Source organism: Mixophyes fleayi, chromosome 4 (assembly GCF_038048845.1).
Source record: "Mixophyes fleayi isolate aMixFle1 chromosome 4, aMixFle1.hap1, whole genome shotgun sequence".
Lineage (NCBI taxonomy): Eukaryota > Metazoa > Chordata > Amphibia > Anura > Limnodynastidae > Mixophyes > Mixophyes fleayi.
This window is the reverse complement of record NC_134405.1, coordinates 79694149-79717943: the sequence shown is the minus strand read 5'-3', so window position 1 is coordinate 79717943 and position 23795 is coordinate 79694149. Positions and strand designations below refer to the sequence as shown.

Below are 23795 nucleotides of genomic sequence, written 5' to 3'. Positions count from 1 at the left end.
ACGAAATACGGAGAAAACATGCAAATTCTACACAGGTAGGGCCTTAGCTGGACTCTAACCCATTACCCCAGCGCTGTGAGGTAACAGTGCTAACCACTGCAGCACCATGCTGCCATTACACCTGTGTCAAGTACAAGACATGATTACTTGAGATACTTATTAGTAGAAGTACAGGGAAACACCGTGGTCTTGTATGTTCTGTACTCACCTCCACCACATGTGAGGAGAACCCTGCCTGCGACATTTCAAGCCCAAATGATGTCTCATTCTTATTGGTTCCTGAGATTAAAATGAAAAACAAAATTTGAGTGAATGACCACTATCTGCCAAAGTACCTGAAAGAAGGCTGCATAACCATTCAATTTGCGGTGTGATAGGCAATGTTACCAAAGTGTTATGGCTCTGGGTTTTCCGATTAGCAACGTAAGTATAAATACAGTACATCATGTGTCATTCACACACTGAATAAGACTGTTTGTCCACTTAGCGTATAGCTGTGTACACGCCCACTTCACTGTCACAGTATCTGTCCTCAGATTATCAATCTGCGCCTCACTTTGAAGTGATATTTCACTTTTTCTTCAGGCGGATTTACGGGTGTGTCCTGGGAGCTACTAAAACTTTACGAACACCCTCTTTATTACCTTACACTTTTATGTTTTTCTCCTAAAATATTGCTTGTTTTAGGCTTATTTAATCATGAGTGAGGGGATATTAAGAATGTCTTCATAACATGGGGCTCTTGTGTGTTTGAAGGTTCTTATTACAATATGTAACATACACCAAGAAAGGCACTTTTCCTGCAGACGTGCAGCAGTAAGGTGCAAAATGCCAAATGTCCCATTAGAAGTTCAGGACGAGACCAACCACAAGCACTTAAGATGTGGTGTGAAAATCAAGGACTTCTGCAGGAGGATTAAGGCTGCCCACCCTTCTGAAAAGAAAGGCGAGTCCCTGCAAATGTCCTCACCTTTATCTCATTTAAAAAATGTCATCCTCTAAACAACATCTTGTTTATGCATGTTGGTAGAAAATCAGACACACTCATACTCTTAATCCGTATGCTAGAAAATCAGACACACTCATACTCTTAATCCGTATGCTAGAAAATCAGACACACTCATACTCCTAATTCACATTGTAGAAAATCAGACTCACTCATACTCCTAATCAATATGGTAGAAAATCAGACACACTCATACTCCTAATCCATATGGTAGAAAATCAGACACACTCATACTCCTAATCCATTTGGTAGAAAATCAGACACACTCATACTCCTAATCCATTTGGTAGAAAATCAGACACACTCATACTCCTAATTCACATTGTAGAAAATCAGACTCACTCATACTCCTAATCAATATGGTAGAAAATCAGACACACTCATACTCTTAATCCGTATGCTAGAAAATCAGACACACTCATACTCTTAATCCATATGCTAGAAAATCAGACACACTCATACTCCTAATCAATATGGTAGAAAATCAGACACACTCATACTCCTAATCAATATGGTAGAAAATCAGACACACTCATACTCCTAATCAATATGGTAGAAAATCAGACACACTCATACTCTTAATCCGTATGCTAGAAAATCAGACACACTCACACTCTTAATCCATATGCTAGAAAATCAGACACACTCATACTCCTAATCAATATGGTAGAAAATCAGACACACTCATACTCCTAATCCATATGGTAGAAAATCAAACACACTCATACTCCTAATCCATATGGTAGAAAATCAGACACACTCATACTCCTAATTCACATTGTAGAAAATCAGACACACTCAAACTCCTAATCAATATGGTAGGAAATCAGACACACTCAAACTCCTAATCAATATGGTAGGAAATCAGACATACTCATACTCCTATATTGTACTCAGCAAAAATGACACACGTGCGAAGCTCTAGTTTAGTGATGCACAGCGACGTCACATATAGGGATTTTTTTTTTAGAAATAATCCCATAGAATACTCTTAAATCCCTTCTCTGCAGTAAGTAGGAGGTCTCAGAAGTCCTGAGACTTCCTACCCTGCAGGCCCTCCCTCACCAGGGAGGGGGGGGGGACTGACAAATGTTAGACCGTGGGGCAAGACTTGGCTCAGCAGCCTATTTTAAAGCGGGAAAAAATACAGGTGACCCAGCCCAAATTAGCCCACTTATGGTACCAGCCCAGCCTGCTCCTATCCCTCACTTTCCACTTCTGAAACCTTCCCCTTCTTCATTGTGTGTTGCATGTTCTTGGAAGTGTGATGCAAATAAATAATATAACAATGAAATGAAACAAACAACCTACTAACCAGTGCTTTTGTTGTCATAAAACTCGCCGAGTTCCGTCATCTTTTTTCGACAGATTTTCTAAGTTTTAAAAGTAACATTTGAACATTTGATGTTTGGTCCACGTGGACTTGAATCACCCCGTTGAGTGTAGCAGGTCAGCGCAAAATCATTATAACGGTGCATGCGGGCTGCTTGTGTGTCGAATCCGATGCATGTGTACTTCGTCCGCACTGGTTGTGATGTCACTGCTCGGCTTGTGGCGCTGCTCAGCATGTGATTGGTTGTGTGGTCGCCCGCTGTGTGCTCACTACGGGCAGTGACCGTTATGTTTCGTTACACAACTGATGTGTGTGGGTGTGTGTACAGTGATTGACTACGTGATGTGAGTTCCGGCACCTTTTTTCTTACAACAAAAGCACTGCTACTAACATATAATGTTGTCAGCATTGCAGGATGAAGCATACCTCCTTCTAGACTGAAAATCCTTTCTCCGAGCGCATCCACAATGTCCTTTAGAGCAGCCTCATCTGTCACATTGAAGAAGTGCTTGTCATCAGGGTCACTGGCAATGAATTTGATCTCATTTAGGAAAGCTTCAGGATTAATCCCTCGTCTATTATAATATCCCAGAACCTGAGGGAAAAGCAGATTATGGTGTCAGATTTTCCTCTCTGGACTTGTGCTCAGTTTTAATTCTCTGTAATAGTCTTAACCAGATCCTTTGAAATCAAATTCCCCATACAATATCCAGACTAGTCTGATTTGTACACAGTTGGTTAACTCTGTAACCCTTTTTGGAAACATATTATGAATCACTTAAGATCAGGGACTGATTATCCAATAGGCTGACTGGACTGCAGCCTAGGGCACCAGGCTTTGGGTGGGGCAAAACATTTTCTTGGGGTGCAAAATCATGACGGGGAGAGTTATAAACTGAAATTAATTTTAAAACATAAGAGAATAATTGTTCTCCAAAATGAAAAGGAAACATGACAGAAAAATATATCAAGGTTTTAATATTGACATATTCCCATGGTAAAGACTGAAGGCAATGAGTTTTCCTTGGGCGATGGCTTGAGGATAAACAATTAGTAGAGACAAGGATGACGACAGGTTCAGATGTGACAGCCCCCTCCCCCGTCACATCTTTAGCCTGAGTAGCGCTTGTTCTGCTATGCAGTTCTGACTTTAGTAAAAACAAAGTGTAACAAAGATTGCTGTGACCCTTTAAAAAGACTAGTGGAGCAGAGTTACGTAAACATATACATTGGTGGGTTGGGACGAAGGAAGCTAGATTTTAAATTAATTACACGTTCATTTTTGCCTACGACGTATTAGCCTGGTGTGGAAGGCCAGGGGGCGATATGAGCATATTAGCCTAGAGCGGCCTGAACCCTTAGTCAGGCCCTGTTTAAAATGTTTTGGTGCAATGGCAAAAGCAGTGGTGTATTTTGTAATACACATATTGTTTAATTTTCATCCGCCAAATTGGCTTCTATGCCTATGAAGGCTGTTGTACCTACAATGGATGGTCTGGATGGGCACACATTTCTATGTCTTATGCAGCACAAAATCTGAAACAAAAATGGTGACTTAGCAGGTTACATTTAAATGAGAAAAAATGAGATGGTGCGAGAGATTTGGATGCATGCTCATTATTTTTCAAGGGTCACATAGAGCAAACTGGCTGGATCTTATTATCACAGGTTTGCAGCTCGAAGCTGTGTGCAATGTGCTTGGTGTTTAATTGTGTGCACTGAAACTCAAAGTGATTAAAAACTTAACGGGCAAACTTGACCCATAAATCAGACACAGCCTCTTCACTCAAGTTGTTTTACTACAATATGTTACAGTTAAACATCAGAACAAGTTATTTTAATTGGAACACATCTGGTTCTCAGACATGACTTTGCACCTGAAGTATATAGCTTCACACAAATAGAGCTTTATTTTCTGAAATCTCTTTTTTTGCATGGGTACTGATGTGACTCTATATTGCAAATACATTTAGGCATTAAGTACTTATAATCAGATTCAAATCGAAACGCATCTCGAAATCTGCTTGGATTTGAATACGGGCAGAATTATGCTCAAGTTCCGTACTCTTTTTCAACCGCAAGTTACGTTTGGACTTGAATCAGCCTCAAAGTTTACAGTACCTTTGTACTTTGCCTGTAAGAGTTTTCACAGGTAGAGACAATGGAATTTATTGGACAGCGGGCATGGAGACAATCTAGGCGTTGCATGTCTGCAGGGGTTGTCTTCCAAACATGAAGCAGGTGTGGATTAAATCGAGGCATTTTGGGTAGCAGCCTGGGGCATTAATGGGACCCAGGCCTTCCTCATTCAAGTTCAAGGGTGCAGGTATGACCTAGATGAGGGATAAAGTGAGCTTGAGGTGGGGGATTTGCTGAATATTCCATTGTACCTGGAGAGATGTTTTTACTGTTGCAGTTACTTGAGGCTTGCTATCTATAATTATGATAACTGCAGTAGATTTTAAAGAAATTAATGTTTTACTTTGTGATCATACAAAAAAATTGTATGTAAATTGGGGGACATGTGGCTTGATCATTATCCCAGGCTTACGCTAGGTTTAATTTACCACTGATCTAAGGCCTCACAGTATAATTTCATAGCCAACTGAATGTCTACCACATGCAAAACACTTAGGAGTATATTTATTAAACTGCGGGTTTGAAAAAGCGGAGATGTTGCCTATAGCAACCAATCAGATTCTAGCTGTCCGTTTGTAGAATGTACTAAATAAATGATAACTAGAATCTGATTGGTTGCTATAGGCAACATCTCCACTTTTTTAAACCCGCAGTTTAGTAAATAGTCCCCTTAGACTTAGCGGCCTATTTATTAAAATGACACTTATAAGTAATACGTGTCATTTTTTTTAACACCAATTAACACAGTGCTACAAAAAATACTTGCTGCAATTAAACATTATTTTATTTTATTGTGCGGGGCTTGGCTCATGCGTAGTACTGGAAGGTCAGTTTGACACAGTTTGGCACACTAACAAATTATATATTTTTTAAGAAAAAGGTTTTATGTACATAAAAATAAAATAATAACACTAGTGTTTACCTCACTCCAATATTTAAAAGCAATATTTATTTTCTGGGTACAGGTCCATAGTCCCATTGATTAAAAAAATTGAGACTGATAAAAACTTTTTCTTTCATCAATAAATTATTTTTTTAAGTCATCTCTTTATGTTAACACCATCCTGATATCATGACACATTATAATTAGGCTTGCCCATGAAAATGTGAAAGTTAACACCCTACATATATGGGGTGAAGTGAAAACACCTATTTTCACTATGGTGCAAATTTGCTTGGTAAGACAGTGCCAGTGGATTATAAAGCACATCTGGGGGTAAATGTATGAGACTTCCCTTTACAAGGCAGCGCCGCTTTAAATTTAAGCGATGAAGACGCCGAACTCGCGGGTGTTGAAGAACCCGGAGCTTCATCCATTTACCCCCTGATGTGAACAGGTAGAATCAGTGACAATGCCTTCTTAACCTTTTAACAGATCATTTACAAAACCAGAAAAAAATGCTAAGATGCAGTGCATATTTTTTGCACAAATGCACCAATATCCCCCATCCCCCATATACATACTCATGTACACTCACCCATTCTGCAAAACCTTGCTTCACCATAGACAAAGACATGAAATCTTGTTCTGTCTACTCTCACTGTAGGACCATCCATTTAATTACTATAATAATTGATTCATATAATACTGAGAGGCATATTTACTTAACTGCAGGTTTGAAAAAGTGGAGATGTTGCCTAAAGCAACCAATCAGATTCTAGCTGTCATTTTGTAGACTGTACTAAATAAATGATAACTAGAATCTGATTGGTTGCTATAGGCAACATCCCAACTTTTTCAAACCTGCAGCTTGATAAATTTACCCCTGAGTGTCTCATTCATGTGTTATATAGATCATAGGAATAGAGGGACATTTGGATACTAGTGCGCCACTGCAGTCCAGATTTAGCAAGGAACACTCTGATCTTGCCAGGCCTCCCCATATAAAGAAGCCACATTTTGCTCCCTGCAGTCTCCACTAGATAGATGTGCTAAACCGTAAACGAACAGCACAACAGTGCAAAAATAGCATAATCACCCAAAAAACATCTGCACTGAAGGTCGGCATTTTTCTGCATTCATTAATGACTTTTTAGATCCATGAATGAGGGACAAATCTTTAACAATCTCATAACACACTTGCTATCTAGAAATGAAGTGTATACTTCTGCAAATGTATTACATTTTAGACCTCAATATAATATAACAACAAGATTCTTCATTTGTTTTTTAGCAAGCGGTACACAGGAGGATTGCAAGCAAAGCATCATGCGGACACACCCTAAATAACTTGGCGAGTTATGTATTAGCTCCAGACCAGAGCCATAGTTTAAGAATTCCTGTCTTCATATGCTCAATGCTATAGTGTTTACAGAGATGACCAATACTGGCTAAATGTCCCAAGTAGGTACATATAGCAAAAAGTACAATTTACCTAATCAGTTGAAAATACAGCTAACCACAGTCTGGGGAAATATGGGGGAGAGAGGATTGGTGCATTTGTACAAAAAATATGCACTGCACGTCAGAGTTTTTTTCTGGTTCATAAATTATCCAAATATCATCTGTTCAAAAGTTGAGAAGCCCTTGTTACTTGAATTCTGGACACATTTTAATCAGAAGCAAATGAATGCAATCTAAAAATTATACTTCCAGGTCCAGCATTAAGTGTAAAGGTTTCAGTGGAAACAGGTATAGCACTGGGACTTTGAAAATATAAAGTAAAAAAACGACAAACATGTCTACTTGCTGTATGGGAAGCAATCTAAGAGTTTGGCAGCTATTGCCGTTATAGGAGCTCTGGTATCTCAAACTTTTGTTTATAAATGTAGAGAATTATATTTGCTAAAACCAACATATAGAAATATGTACCAGAAATAGCTGTAATTAGTAATATGAAGGTGGAGTCATCTTTGTAATGCAATAATATTTAATTGTATACAGTCCCTTTTGTACCTACTTTTGTGGTCTGTAGCTCTGTAGGTGTAGCTTCATTTTGATTGGCTGAACTGTGTGTGCCTGCCAATCAAAATGAAGATTATGTGGTAACTATTTAGTAGTCCAAGATGAAGTTCTTCCAAACTTCTAGCCAATGCCAGCTTTAGATAGAAGAACCTCCACAAGTCTCAGCAACAATATAAATAAGAAAAAGCAGCCACCCAGCCCAGCGAGTACTAATATCTACCAAAGAAGTATTTTTATTCCAACTGCTGAGGTAAAGATACAATATTTCGGGAGTGTACACCCTTCTCCAGGTAGTACATGAAACCTTTTGCTATTTCACCCAGTTACCTAAATGGTTAATCAGCAGGCAGTGAGGACAAAGGCAAGTCATTCTACATGCTTCCAAAAAGTTTCAAACCACTGCAGTGTTCTGTAGGATGCTGAAGTGGTATCTCTGACACTATAATATTACAAATTAAGTTCACTGTGAATTAATGAAAACATACACCAGTGAAAGAAAGCTACTTACTGCCACTGCATAGCGTGTTATGTTGTCTTTATCACTGCTCTCTATCACCCTGTCTAGGTCAGGGCTGTCGTGGGATTCTCCATCTGTGATAACAATCATCACTTTCTTGGCTCCCTTCCGCCCACCATGCTGGAATGCCTCAGTCCTACCCAGAGACATAAACATGAATGTATTGTGACACAGACATATATATATAATTTCAGACATACAGATATAATGTATATTATTTCTTTGTGTACACAACATGCTCATGTCTCCTCACGTGGCTTTCTCAATCCCCAGTGCAGTACGTGTCTCTGTTCCTCCCCTCTGCTCGATACGTTTTGCAGCCTCCACCACATCAGTCACTGAGCGAAAGTCATTCAAGTAGAATTCATGAACGACCTCTTCCCCGTACTGCAGTACTCCGACCTATCAGAAAGAGAAGGGAGTATTAGGGAATGTATGGCTTTGATACAGAACTAGATCTCTTTTTTAACTTGATTACCTGAATCTGACCCGGTGCAATATAGAATTTCTGTAGGATGCTGATGAGGAAGCTCTGTACTTCTGTCCAAGGGTAGATGCTGTTGGACCCATCCAGCACAATGACAATATCCATGAAAGTTGGACACCCTAAGAAGGAAACCATGGGCACACTTGTATGATCTACACACTAGTTCAATCCTGTCCCATACTAGAAAGACCAATCAGAATCTCCATATGAGAAGACACTCGACCATTAGCTTTATCCCCTAATAATGTCTGGATGCAGTGCTTGAACTACCATTGTTGCGGCAGGTGTGGTGCACCAGGGCCCAAGGAGTTAATAGGGCCCGCTGCATGGCAGATGCAGAGGGTTGGGGGCCCAGATTCCCTCCTCCCCCACTCCCTGTACCGGGGACCCACAGCTCGCTAGCTCCCCCTCTGTCGGGATGTGATCAGATTCTAATAGACATCCACATATAAATGTGTAAGTGTGCTGTCCTGCAAGCTACGAGCTGAACATCTCTCATCATGTAAGTCCCACTCTTTTGAATGGGATTGGTAACTACCCCTGAATAACCGCATTAATGTTTGACTCTATCATGGAGGCACTTAATATAATCAGGCTCTGGCAGCTTTCAAAGTGTTTCTGAAATGGGCTAAAACAATTGGCTATAATGTGTATTGGGTTATAGATGGTAGAATTCAGGTGTACTTCTGGCTTACTTTGCAGAGCAGGGGCCACAATTCTGGAGAAGCGAAAATTGGCATTAACTCTGGAGCACATCCCTGTGGTATAATAAGAACTTCCACACTCATGAGACCAGAGTGGACTGCAAGCCTGAAACATGAAATAGTACAACACTTATGTACACTCAGCATTGGGTAAGTTTAATATTGGTTAGAGAAGCAGACAAGTTAACATAACAGAAGACGACCATGCAGGACTCACTGAAGGTAATGTCAAGACAAGTCCCAGACACAGTCTGGAATATGGGACACACGTCATGCTGCAAGGATGGTTTTGAGATGCAAAGAAAGACATAAGCCAGGTGTACAGCAGGAAGGGGTAGCGTAGGGCAAGTTCAGAATATAATATAATCTTACCACAAAGCTGTTATCTTTGGGATTTGTGACTAGGCTCATTCCCAGGCGCATGTTATCCTTTCGCTCCGAGACGTTTGACAGCGTCACCCTGCCTGAGAGACCTCCAGTTACCAGAGACACAGACCTCTGAGACCTCCATAGAGACCTGAGAAACCTCTGAATTACCATAGAGATCTTAGAGACAACCAAACTACCAGCGAGTCTAAAATATCTGCAAGTTGTCACTCACAAAAAAACTGTGTTGTCAAAGTGAGCATAGATTTATAGACCTCACGCTTAATGTGTGGTCCAGAGGATAACACCAGTCTAAGTTGTACCAGCATCAAAAGCCAAATACCATAGCTTACATTAACGGGAATGGACTAAACATTAACTGAGGCTCATTACTGCCATGTCAATTTCAGAGTTCATCTGTGAGCCATGCATGAAGCATGTAAATATGATCATGTGTGTGAGTGAGGGTGGGTACTGTCACCTACCAATTCCAAGCTTGCTGCAGTCATTGGACGTATCATTTGCGACTGAACACCTGTATATGTCCCCCGTCTTCTGAGCTCCGTTCTGATCAAAGGGGGCTCCCACCACCAGCCTGTATAAGGTGACACAACACAATGTTATGGTGCACAGTGTTAACAATCCAAGGAAGGGATCATGTATAGGAACACCTTATCTAAGTAAGTAATCTGAGGACTATCAGGTGAATGCATTAGATCCTAGCTAAATACATTTAAAAGAGAAAATTGACATTAAATCATATAGAGAAGGGTGTTATTGTGTACCGTTTATGACTAAGTAGTTGTGTAGTATACTTACATTACAAAAAATGTTTTGCATTACAAATTGATAAATAGTACAGGATGACCTGATAAACAGGATCAGATATTCAGATCTGGCCTCGAGATCTCCAGTAGAGCGACCTGACCATGTCCGGCTTCAGCTTGTCAGTGCGGTTGGAAGATGACGGCACACACAGGCCAACAGATGTTATCTTCAGATTGCCTTTGCCACCATAACGGACAATTATCCTATTCATTTCAATAGGATTGTTATTTGGCATTTCCGTTATTCTGGGGTCGCATTCTGCCATATCAGGACAATTGCCCGGTATTGGCATATGGTATCAGACTATCAGACTACTACTGTGGTGTCAGTGTGGCCACTGAGAAAAATTAATGACAGATATTGCAATCTGTCTCATGCAGTTTATATAGTATAAAGTTGCTAGTATAGACTAGCCCACAAGGACATAGTGGTAACATAATCATATGTCTCCAAGGCCACTTAATATAGGGATTCCCAATCAATATGTCAGGACACATTTGTGCATCCCAGTGCTGAATGTGTCACAGGAATTTAAGTGCAAAAAGTGTAAAAATGGAGTACAGCGCTGTCTGATGATACTTTGTGGGATGAAACGTGGTTCCACTGGACTGAGGACTTTTTATTTATCACCTGTTTCTCAGTTTAAAGTATTTTTCAATCCTTGTCCCAGTCTAAGTCTATACACCAGAGCATTGGTGTTTTATGTGTTTTGTTATTAGGTACATTTTGTGCATGCTATTACCTGCAATATTGTATGTATTACAAATATAAAGAACATTACCATACTGTGTGAAATTAACAGGACAGCAGAAGTAATTTTGCTTGTATTAGCTAAAGTAATTACCATTTGTCTCAAATGTCCATTGTTATGAGGTGTGGGTTAGATCTGGGTTGTAATCAGAACAATGTCTGAGTGACTTGACATAGTTAGCTGGCAGTCCATGTTATTTAGCTAGGTCAACAGGTAATCTGAGAGGTAATTAGGTTAGAACTTCTAGATTATGTACAATGTGGCCCCACAGTACTATACTGACTGAAATAGCATTAGGAAATGTATTAATATGTATCAATATAAATGTTATTGTATCAAAGACTCAGATTGTGTAACGCTGCAATGAGTCAAATGTCTTAATGTTTCACCCAAGCGTGAAGCGTCATTCCCTTATGTAATATTGTAACCCTTTGTTAAGTGTATCCAGCCAAATAGCTAATTCAGTAAAGCCATTGCATTGTATAATCAAGGTAACAGAGATAGTATGATTAACTGTTAAATAATTTAAGTGTCCACTGATAGACCCTGCTGAAAGAGGGAGGGTTGAGACATTTGACCTTACTCCCTGTGTAAACAGCCAGGAATATAAGGAGAGCAGAATGCCAATAGAGGTTATTCTAGCTTGGAGGAATCTGGTGTACAAGACATCAGCAAACAGGACTCTGGGCAGGCACTGTAGTGCCACTGAGAAAACCCTACTAGGACAGAGTCTGTGTGAGGCAGTATCCCAGGCTGGGCAACATAGTAACTGTCTAGCTAAATGGCAGTGGTAATACTGTGAGAAGATACAATTCTGAAAGATACTGAGATTATTACTTTGGAGTGTTGACTGCAAGAGACTACTGGATGGTACATGCTACCATTTACCCTGTAACTTGTGAACGTCTTATGGTGTTGTGCTGTCATAATAAAGCTTTATTTTGGATATGCTCTGCTCTACACGAGTGAGTTGAATCCCACGGAGGGTAACCACCATCCAAGCTAAGGGTGGTATCCTCATACTTTGTTATTTGGAGTGTTAGTCCATTCCCAAAATGAGCTTTCAAGAGATGTCCTTTCTCAGATTTTATTACCCATCATTGCTCCCTATGAATAGGTGAAGTGCACACTGCCGACTTTCCAAAGCAGACGACAGGGACTCTGTGTGTCCAATTGCCTCCTCTTTGTTAGCTGATGTATGTATTCTAACGAGCTCCCCACATTTCTTTGCTTGTCCATTATTAAAACTATTTGCTTATTTATATAGTAAATATTCCATATGAAATGCTGACCAGAATATAGAATGCTGACCAGACATAGTTCAATCCCGTCAATTGGCTTGGATGTTTGGCATGAGGATCAGTGTCCAATTTGACCACACGTGGGTCTAAAGATGACTGCACACACAGGCTTATAGTGGTCATCCTCTGATCTGATTTAGTGACATCTCCAGTAATGAACCAATCAGTCTCAATCAGACTTATTTTCTGGTTTTGGGACCAAGGTTTCCATTAATAAAGGAATAATGTTCAGGGCCATCTTAACAACATTATGGTCCCCCGGGCAAAGCAGTGCACCGGGGCCCCTACATATATAGATATATATATATAGATATAGATGTGTAGAGATACAGATATAGATATACAGAGATAGAGATAGATAGATGTACTTACTCAGTGACCCTTGAAGGTTTTTTTTTTGCAGGTTTTTTCTTTTGCAGGATTATTTATTCTAATTAAGAGCCCTGCCTATGGGGCCCCCTTGCCCGTGGGGCCCCCGGGCACCTGCCCATCGTGCCCAATGGAAAAGATGGCCCTGATAACGTTTGAATAAGAGAATTTTAAACTAGAGATAAGAAGAAATACATTTGTAATAGAGGGCAGGAAGGATGGGGGTGATTAGTAAATACATTTAAATGGTGAGACTTATGATTTTAAAGATGTCAGGAAGGGACTTATAAGATCCAAGAGATTTGAAACCCCACAAACTACTGGCAGAGTGACCTTGTGGTTTACACAGAAGTTTGAGGTTAGCAGCATGTCAGACTATGAAGGATCATTTGAACAGGACAAAACTCATATCAGATTTCCAAACATAATTTACAGGGTATGACTAATGTGGACAATAGCAAGTTTGTTCGTTAGTTATAGCAAGTAATAAAAGGTACAGTGAAATGGAACTATCAGATGGCAAATAATATATTCGTGGGCACAATTCCACCATTACTTTGATCAGATTTTACATTACAGTTTTTTTTCTTTCAAATCTGTTTATTGTACAGAAAGAAGAAAATTACAATAACAATTACAATTAAATGTAAATAATCAATAAAATGTACAAATATAGTTTTTGGTGATTTTTAAGATAAAGTGAATAAGTGAGAAAGAAAAGAAAGAAGATAAAAAAAAAGGAAGAAAAGGAAAGAAAAAGGAGGAAGGAAAGTTCAAGTCCCGAAATTCCAATCATACTTGCCAACCTATGGCAAGTATGGTCCGGGAGCCTGCCGGGAAAGGTGGGCGTGCAGGAGGCCGGTCTCCGGAAATCAAGTCATTTTGGCCCCGCCCCGTGACGCAATGACGCAAAACGCGGCATTTTACAGCGGGGGCGGAGCCAAACGCAGAGATTCCCAGTGAATCGCTGAGTTTTGGACCTAAATCTGCTCACTTCACAAGGAAGTGGGCAGATCCGGGAGATTGCTACACTCTCCCGGGAGTCCGTAAGACTCACGCTAAATGCGGGAGTCTCCCGGACATTCCGGGAGAGTTGGCAAGTATGATTCCAATTGACCTAGTAACATACATTCACATATATGCCATTATATGCTCCCTATGTCCATGGAGGGAGACGAAAGAGGAAAAAAAAAAAAAACCTGGGTCGAGGATGGGGAGCACAAGAAGAAGAAGAGGGGACCATAGAATACATAAGCACAAATTAGGCCATCAAGAATGTATCCTGATAATTCACAGTTTTTTTCCTCATAATAGGACTAGATCTGCACTTACGTTTTTAACTTCAGGAGAATGCTAAAAAGTTTCACACACACACACACACACACACACACACACACACACACACACACACACAGACTCACACACATAGATAGATACACACACACAGACACACACATACACCCACACACACGCATACATACACACAGACACACAGACAGACACACACACACACATACATAGATAGATACACACACACACGCACTGTGCATTCAGTAAAATCTACAATTTATTAAAGGCAATTGTATAAAATACAAAAAAATAGTGCATAAGGTCAAGTGCAGTGATTATGCCATGGAATGGATGGAAATAATCCTTGGAATTTGACATGACGTATTAGCAACTATGCAATGCTACTACTACCTATAAATATGGTATATTCAAGGCCATCAAGAGCAATTTCAGGCCCGGTACAGCAGCTTGTTGGGCCCCTTCCATAGCCACAAAAGGGGGCGTGACCACACCAGTTTGGTGGGGCCTCCTACTCCATAGGCAGGCAACGTCCACTGGCAGGCCCAGACCCTGGTACATTATGCCTGCTCCACCCCATCTCGGCACCCCTGGGTATATTTAGCCTTTCATTAAAGTCATCTTCCTCATACTAAATCCTACTTGAGGCAATCATGTACTGTTGTTCTTCATCTGTATGTGTTATGAATATTAAATGTACACATGGCTTCCTCTCAATTGGTAAGTAAATAAGTAACAAGTAATAGGATTATCACTGTAAGTTCTAGCTATAAAATGACTTTTTGCATCCAGTGTGCCTCTATATATTTCCCTATGTGGCTCATGTATAAGATGGAAAAAGTAGAGGCACGTCACATTATATTTAAATCAAATGTTCCTTTATGAGTTCCAGGTGTGTACTCTATATTTCTATGATTCATTTGTCTGTGCATAGGTTTTGCTTGACATTTTTGTGGGTTTTACTGCTGGTGTGAAGCATATAGGCAAAGCTGATACTGACCCCCAAAATTCCTATCTCACATCTGCATTACCCCTTAATTATGATAGTAATGAAAAAAAAAATTCTACTATTATACTACTTGTTGAGCAGTATTTATGACTTAAAGGCTTAATACACCCAAAACTACAATGTGGCTTTTGGCTACACTTAAGTGAGATGAAATAAAATAAGAATCAGATGTATTAGTGGATTCACCAAATCAATAAGTAAGTGAACACAGGGGGCCCAGATTAATCTTGGTGAAAGTGCTCTGCGCATGCTCAAAAATGGACATTACGCCAATGAACTCAATTATATGCAGCCGTATCCAAAAGCGAATAACACTACTGCCTACAGCTTGAAGGGCAGAATGGGTGAGGGAAGGGGTAGATGCACTTAGGAAATGTACACTAAGCAGGAGCAAACACAAGATTTCTAATGAAGGGTTTCCAAATACTTGGTTTCAGAAAAAAAAACTGCTGCAGAAAAAATCTCAATGTATATAATGACAAGTGAAGCCGTAAACTAAATGTCCCTAAACGCAGATGAGAGGGTTAATGTACGGTGCTTACCCATTCGGGGTTAAGTTCACAGTAGTTTCCAGCCAATAGGATGTCGATGGGAGGGTCCTCTTAGGATAGTATATATCTTCCCACAAAGCATGCTGGACCCTCTTTTCCCTGCTGTAATCCCTCCCGTCAATTTATTATGTATGTTTTTGATGCTTAACCATTTTTCCCTCCGATACAGAGCAGGCACAGTTGGCAGAAAGGCATTTGTTAGTTGGCGACCAGGTCATATGGTGCTATCACTGATTGGCCGCAGGTCACTACCCTCTGCGAAGTACTTTGGCTCTTGGTCCCCTTGTTCAGGGATCCCTTGACCTGCCCCATACGGACACATCATTGTGAGACCAGAGGAGAAGTAGTCACTCTGATGCCAGATTTAGCACCGGCCAATCGTAAAGGACTTTGGTCCTGGGACCAGTGATTAGTGCCAGATGGCCATACACTGTTTGGTCATTGGTATCGGTTGTGCCCCCTCGCAATTTGCCTTCTCCAATAATCAAATTTAAAATGTAATAAACTATGACCTATTATTTCACCAACAAATTGTTGTGTTGTGTTATTACTTTAGTATTAGGAATTTAGGTGTAGTAAAGGTTATAACAGCAGAAGTGACACATCTTCAATCTGCTGATTATGTAATAATGTATGTTAAATAAAAAAAATGAGGCATAACGTAAGCTGTACATTAAAAAACCCACATTAAAATTAATCTGCTTTAAATAAATTATTCTTGACCATCTTACCAAAATAACAATGTAATAACTTATGGAATAATGCAACAAAATTAACACTTATCTCCCACTCACATCCAATTAAATAAAAAACATTACATTACAGTTATTCAGTTTGCTGTCAGCAGCAAAGAAACTGCAGAATATCACATTTTCCTTTTCTCTAAAGTCACACAACACTACAGCCAACAGTGAGCACAATCATGGTGGCCATTGTACTGAAGCCAAAGTCCATTAAAACATAGGCAGATCATAACACAATTGGGTCTAAGAGTGCATACTGTTATAGCATTTTTAATGCAGACAAGAAGAGGGGCCTGGAAGCCATTTCCTTCTTCTAAATCACAGAACTGTTTGATTCAAGTGAAGGGGGGTTTCTGGGCAACTGGAACCCCCCTTCCCCCACAGGGGTGCCCTTGACTATGGACGTGCCAACACAGATGCAGATGATTCAAGATCTGGGCTTCTTGTACATACGTGTTTTTAGCCGTATCATTTACACCAGGGCAGGTGTAAGTATCGAATGTTACGGCAGCGTTTTTATCTTAAAAACGACACGTATTCATGCTACTACGTGTTGCTGCGTGCTACTAGATAGCACAAAACGTGTGTTTGCAATGAAGATAAACTATAAAAATTGATTGCACGAACAGTACGCATTAAGGACATCCTGATTTATTATGTTAAAGAAAGTTGTTGTTTTTTTTAAAACACTTATTAATGATTATACTATTATGAGTTGGCAATTTATTTTATCATTTTTTTTTAATGTGTTCTGATGGGGCTTCATATTGTACAAACGCTTGTGCGCATTCTGCACTGGGCTCTGACGTGTACCAAGTGACGTTTAGGCAGAGCGTACTTATACCAAGATTCTAATGGCAACGTATCTTTAGATTTGAAAACAGGCGCATGAACATTCAAGTTCTGTGCTCAAAAATGCAGCAACTTGGCTGCAGGTTGTGTCTAAAGATCACTCAGGCCCAGGCACTTTATTACATGTGTCGCTTATGGACTATTTAACAGCTTAATTACATTGGATTATGTGCCTAAATAAATGCACTTACCCTATAAAATGTGCTTAAATGCTTGAAAGCAATGCTCAGTGCCAGATTGCATCACATTTGAGATTCATTTTGCAAGGCAAAAATGGCTCTGCAGACAAGACAAGCAGGAAATGCACAACTGACATTGATCACTTATTATTGAGCATGTTGTCCCACAAAATAAAACCTTGTTTGTGCAATTACCCGCAGAACCAGAGTCCTTTCTCTGGCTTTTGCTCTGTGGTTCAACAATTATCTGTGCTTATAAATAACCTATATTTTATCTTAAATACATTTACACAAGGACATACTGCCTTATTTTTGCCACTGCTCACACGTATGTGTTAGTACAATGGGTAAAAACACATGAAAACTGACATGTACTTTAGATGTGTTGAAGTGGTGAATTTTCTGTGCACTTTTCATCATACTTGCCAATTCCGGGAGACTCCCGCATTTCGCGAGAGCCTCGCGGACTCTCTGGAGAGTAAGGCAATCTCCCTGATCTGCCCACTTCCTAGTGAAGTGGACAGAATTCGGTTTAAACGCCGCGATTCCCCCGGAATCGCGGCATTTGGCTCCGCCCCCGCTGTAAAATGACGCGATTTGCATCATTACATCACGGGGGCAGGGCCAAAATGACGCGATTTCGGCGCCCCGCCCCCTGCACGCCCACGTCCCAGCCGGCATCTCCCGGAAGAAGAAAAACAAATGTTGTCAAGTATGCTTTTCATACATTGTGCTGTTACCAATACAATCTGTTATACTGCGTATAATGCATAAGGAGTAGGTTGTGCCATATTCTAACCTTACAAATGTAGCATGAAATTTGTAGAATGCAAACACCACCATTAACTCTTATATTACCTGTTTCTAATTTCTTAACATGTGAACAGTACAAAAAGGTCATAGTTCTTAACAATGCTTTATAAAATATGTATTCCGAATTGTAACAATGTAAAGCATATGCAACATTCGGTCGACTTCTCTGCTAGGGACAATGGAAAGACCTTTGTAGAATAAAGGTGCATGGACTACACAACTACAAGAATGTGTTACCATAGTTACACAATAAAAATGAAGTCTACAGTTTGGTGTCTGCAGGTGTAACGCTTACATTTGCAGATCCTGCAATAAAACAATTTGCCAGTCTTATTATTTGGACCTGGCTGCTGTCAATGGAAATTTCTGATCTTAGCTCGTCTCTCCGCCATAAGTAGTAACGTGAGACTTGCCGACACTAGTCCACAAAAACTACAGTCCGTGTCATAACCAGACAACACAAAACACAACTGTTACCTAGCCAGAAGGACAGACAGAGAGTAAGACAGACATGCAGACTCATAGACGGACTATAGCAAGTTATTATCAGATGATGCCTCTCTCAGACGTTGTAGAGATCTGTAAACATTTAAGTTAAAAAGCTGCAGTATATTTACATAGTCCGTATGTGCCATTGCTTTAGAAAAACAAAATTACTTCTTACTTTATTAAGTCTAAAATATTTTAAAAATTACAAATATGGACTTCAAAAAAGGACTGATATGAGACTAGACATGCTCACAGGAAATACAGTCTCTTTCTGTGGGAGTATGTCCATTTGATCACATACTCCTCATTTCTCAATACCATAGATACTACAATAACAAAGTCACCATAGATAGTCCACATTTAGCCCATTAATCCAAACTGTCTCACTTTTGGCTCCAAATCCTGCCCCCCCCCCCCAATCCCTTTCCTTGTTCCTCCATTTGTGTCCCTCTCTTAGGCCTATTGAGTAGATTTGTATGTATCATCTCCACCGCCGCCTCCCAAAACTGTATTATTTTTACAATAGCATTTACCCTGCATATTATTATTAAGTAATTAGTGTATTGTCTTGTTTATAAAAGTTATAATGTGTGGTACATAATAATATGTATCCATACATTTGCTGAGCCACAAGTTTATATCTGTGGAGCAGTACGGTGCCTCACAGCACTGGGGTCATGGGTTCAATTCCTGACCATGGCCTTATCTGTGTGGAGTTTGTATGTTCTCACTGTGTTTGCGTGGGTTTCCTCTGGGTGCTCCAGTTTCCTTCCACACTCCAACAACATACTAGTAGGCTAATTGGCTGCTATTAAATTGCTCTTGGTCTCTGTGTGTGTTTATGTTAGGAATTTAAACTGTAAGCCCCAGTGGGCAGGGACTGATGTGAGTGAGTTCTCTGTACAGCGCTGCAGATTTAGTGGCGCTATATAATTTAATAGATGATGATGATGATGTAGTTCATTCATTTTGGTCATATCTAAATCATTTTGCATGTGGTATTCCATCTCTTATACAAGTAGACTTTCACCTAGTACTCTGAAAGCTCACCTCTTTAGGCAAGCTTGTCAAATTTTGGAACCACCTTTTAACCTCCCTAGGCTATTCCACCTAATTACCAAACCTCTACACAGTTCACCCAAAACTTATGTTTATTCACAGTTGCCGTTTGGGAGTGTGCAAGATGTCATTTTATTTTATAGGTTTTGGGTTCATTCTCAGTAGACAAAGCGGGTTTGGGATCCTATCCATGAGACTCAGGCAGCAGCCAAAAACTACTCAACAAAACCAGATGTAAAGGGAGGGGGTGCAATGTCTCATTGGGCAAGGGTAACCTTAGCTAAAAAACTGAACCTATAAACTACACAAGTGTACACTGCATCAAACAACAAGTGTATTTTTGTACCTAAAGACGCACATATCTGCTCATGTCTATAATCAGTAGTCTTTATGCATCCTCGCTGCCTCCCCACACACAGCCAACACCTCCTGCTGTGCGCATGTGGCCACACTGCTGATGGGGACATTCCGAAGAACAGACATAAAGAAGGAACCTTCTAACATCTGGTCTAAGGGAGCAGAGCCAGGAAAAAATAAGCAGCAGCAGAAGTGTAGCCCAGCAACGGGACAGACTCATGAAACTCTAATGTGAGAGCTCTACAGACCATGGCACAGTGTCCTTAGATCTGTACGGATGACACTCAATAAAAAGAATTACTCTTTTGGTTCACATATAGCATTTTTTATGAGGCATTCACCAGAAACACATTGTCTACATAAGCAATAAAAGCTGTGGTTTAACTTTCCAATAGGCACTATGGTAAGTCAACAGGTGTTAACAGGTGGGCACCAGCTAACTTGTTGACAACAAACATGGTAATAAACCCCACTCCTCAAGTTCGCTGCATAGGTGTTATGCTTGACTCAGAATTCTCCTTTGTTCTGCACATCCAATCTGAATCCAAATCCTGTTACATACATCTAAGAAACATTTCCACAATATGCACATATCTTGCAAAAGACACGGCAAAGCTTTAATTCATAAACACATAATCTCCCACATTGACAACTGAATTTCACTTCTTACTGGTCTTCCCCTAACTAGACTCTCACCCCTCCAATCTATTTTGAATGCAGTGGTTAGACTAATTTTCCTTGTAAAACATTCTTCTCCTGCTGCTCCGCTCTGTCAGTCTCTACACTGGTTGCCAGTATTTTACAGAATCCAATGTAAAATTCTTTTACTAACTTACAAGGCCATAAACAACACTGTGCCAACATACATTTCCTCGCTTGTTGCAAAATATCCCACAACAAAACAACTCCACTCTGTACTAAATCTGCATCTCTCATTCACTCTCATCATCTGTTCCTACACCTGAACTAATATGCAATATGTGGCACCTAGCCTCATGTATCCAACTCCTATTGTCCTACAGATTTAAAGCAGGGTCCTCTTACCTCTTGGTCTGTCTGTCATTTATTATTATTATTAATTAATTAATTTATAAGGCGTCACATAATCTGTAGCACAGGATACAGAAGCAAGTAACAAATAAATGGGGTAATACACATAAGTAGCACAGATGAGTGTGAGTAATGCTAGGGCAACTCACACAGAGTGCAGGAAAAAAAAACAGGACGTATGAGGGAGTCAGACAGCAGACAGACATAGGACAATATGTAGAGAAGACCCTGCCCACGAGAGCTTACATTCTAGAGGAAGGGGTGATGGGAGACAGTAGGACTGACTGGGAGAAAATGGAGATGGCAGACGAGGAAGAGGAGGTGATGGATAAGATGGTCAGGAGGTGGTAGGATAGGCGAGCTTGAAAAGGTGACTTTTGAGTGAGCGTTTGAAGGACTGAAGGTTGGGTTAGAGTTGAGTGAGACGGGGTAGGGAGTTCCAAAGATTGGGGGCAGCTTGGTAGAAGTCTTGGAGACGAGCATGGGAGGAGGTAATGAGAGGTGAATTGAGGTGGAGGTCAGAGGCAGAGCAGAGTAGCCAGGTAGGTCTGTAGTGCTTTACAATTGGGAACAAACACAGTAATAAAACAATACTAGAAAATACAGACCGATAGAGCGGTAAGAAGTCCCTGCTCGCAAGCTTACAATATAGGGGACCAATGAAAATACAACACTTCTTGACAAGTTTACATGGGTGGACACATACAATGTAAGTTGTTGACCATATACATTAATCTTATTCTGCCATAATAGAGCAAAAACCTGCAATCTTTGCTAATTGTTAATAGATATGTAGTCCTGGTTCCTACTGTACATACAAGCAGTAGGTACTCAGGGTTATAGACACCACCAACGGACAGGTAAAAGCAAGGCAAAGAAGGATGGTCCACAACAGTATTCCTCTTTTCTGACCTGATTAATATAAGAGTCAATTGATACTACCACAGCAAGCAGTTGACAGCAGAGATGTAACCTGAGGACAGCAGGGGCACAGACATCACCCCCTTATCCACTGAACTAGGCTTGGAAAGTCATCACCCCCTCTGCTTCATCCAAACTCTCTATGGTTTACCCTTGCGCTTGATATAATATTTCACTCAGCTACCATTAAAGAAATTGTTTAACTGTGTCTTCTTACTGTCGTACAGCATATATTTAAATGATCATTTGTGTGAGTTAAGTAAATATTTTACATCTCTTTTAGTACTTCCAACAAGGAACACTTAAGATTAATTTGTTATTACCAAAATACCTACCCAAAACCAGAGCTGAAATAAGGTTCTGGGATGCCTGGGGCACTTAAAAAGGAAGGGGGCTATTGTGTAATATGGCTATAATTTTAGACAAATACACAGGCAATACTGTGTGCACTACTGTTAGGTACACGCAGCTGTGACCATGAGCAGTACAGTGTGAAGCAGGACATACCTCACAAACGTCCTTGTAGTCTGACCAAATCCTGACTAAGTGGGACAGTCAACCAAATTTGTGACTGCCCCACCAGATTCAGGACATATGATTAACTGTCATGCTCTCTCCTACCTGTTCTTGTGACTATCACTACCTGTGGCTGCCGGTGTCTTAAGTTTAGTTGCTGCTTGTGTAGATCCTTGAATTCCGGATCCCTATTTGGAAAAAAGATAGGCACATAAAATGTATGAAGCCCCAAGCAGCCCCAGGATTAAATCAATGGCACCCACATTTAATAATTAGGCCTCCCTCCCTGCAACCAGCCCCAAATTTGAAATCTAATAGATTTAATAGTATTCACATTTAATAATAAAACTATTTTCTCCAACCTGCTCGGACTATAAATTAATAGCGTACATATTTAATAAATTAACCTATTTCCCTCCCCACCAAATAGCCCGGCAATAAATGTAATAAATAAATCCATTTCCCAAACCCATTGCCGACATTTAAAAAATTCTTACACACACTTAATAAGTGGCCCTCATTCTCCCCAAACTCAGCCTCACATTAAATTAATAGGCCCCACTGTTAAATTAAATACCCCACCGTCACCCCACAAATAAATTAATAGCACCCATTAAATAATTAGCCTCCACCCAAACTAATAGCCTTCTACCCACATTACATTAAGAATCCTGTCCTCACATATCCGAGCTGTGTTGGGAGAGGCAGAATCTTCTGTTGGCCTCTCTTGCAGCCTCCACCTGGACAGATCATCCTACTTCATGTCATGTGACACATAGAATTAACAAAATAACCTTAATATATGTAAGTATATATTAGTTATCCCTACCAGCCTAGTCCAGCTAAGCACTAGCAGTCTGGATTTGTGGCAAGGCAACAGAGCTAACATGAAGGTATATTAACATTTTTACATGGCCTTGTTATGCATTTCCATATAAAGTATGTTCAGAGGAGGAGAGCTAATGGAAAATGTGGCAGTAATTTTACTGTTTCATTATTCCATAATGCCCAATTTTATAGTGGAGAGAGGTTACACAATAAAAGCTTCCACAGGGGCAAATAGAAAATCCAGGTCTAAGTACCACATCATACTTCTCTTTTCTCCATTTCCATCCCCACTTCCCACTCCTCAATCCCTTTCTTCATCTGAATCCTCTATCCTCCTTAAAAACATTCTCTATCTTCCCTGTCACTCCTCATTTGACACCTACTTAGCATCCTCAATTCCTCATTAGTGTGGGC

At 40.2% G+C, this 23795-nt stretch overlaps 1 protein-coding gene across 1 annotated transcript in view; it reads right to left on the bottom strand.

Annotated features, from left to right (window-relative positions):
• Positions 1 to 23795, bottom strand: part of ITGA11 (integrin subunit alpha 11) — an 86622-nt gene that overhangs the window by 38957 nt on the left and 23870 nt on the right. Inside the window, exons 3-10 of the mRNA XM_075207565.1 lie at positions 9943 to 10052; positions 9464 to 9555; positions 9083 to 9197; positions 8379 to 8506; positions 8154 to 8302; positions 7892 to 8036; positions 2766 to 2934; positions 209 to 279 (exon numbers count right to left, since the gene is read on the bottom strand). Of these exons, the coding sequence (XP_075063666.1) occupies positions 209 to 279; positions 2766 to 2934; positions 7892 to 8036; positions 8154 to 8302; positions 8379 to 8506; positions 9083 to 9197; positions 9464 to 9555; positions 9943 to 10052 (979 nt within the window). The remainder of the gene's footprint in view (positions 1 to 208; positions 280 to 2765; positions 2935 to 7891; positions 8037 to 8153; positions 8303 to 8378; positions 8507 to 9082; positions 9198 to 9463; positions 9556 to 9942; positions 10053 to 23795) is intronic.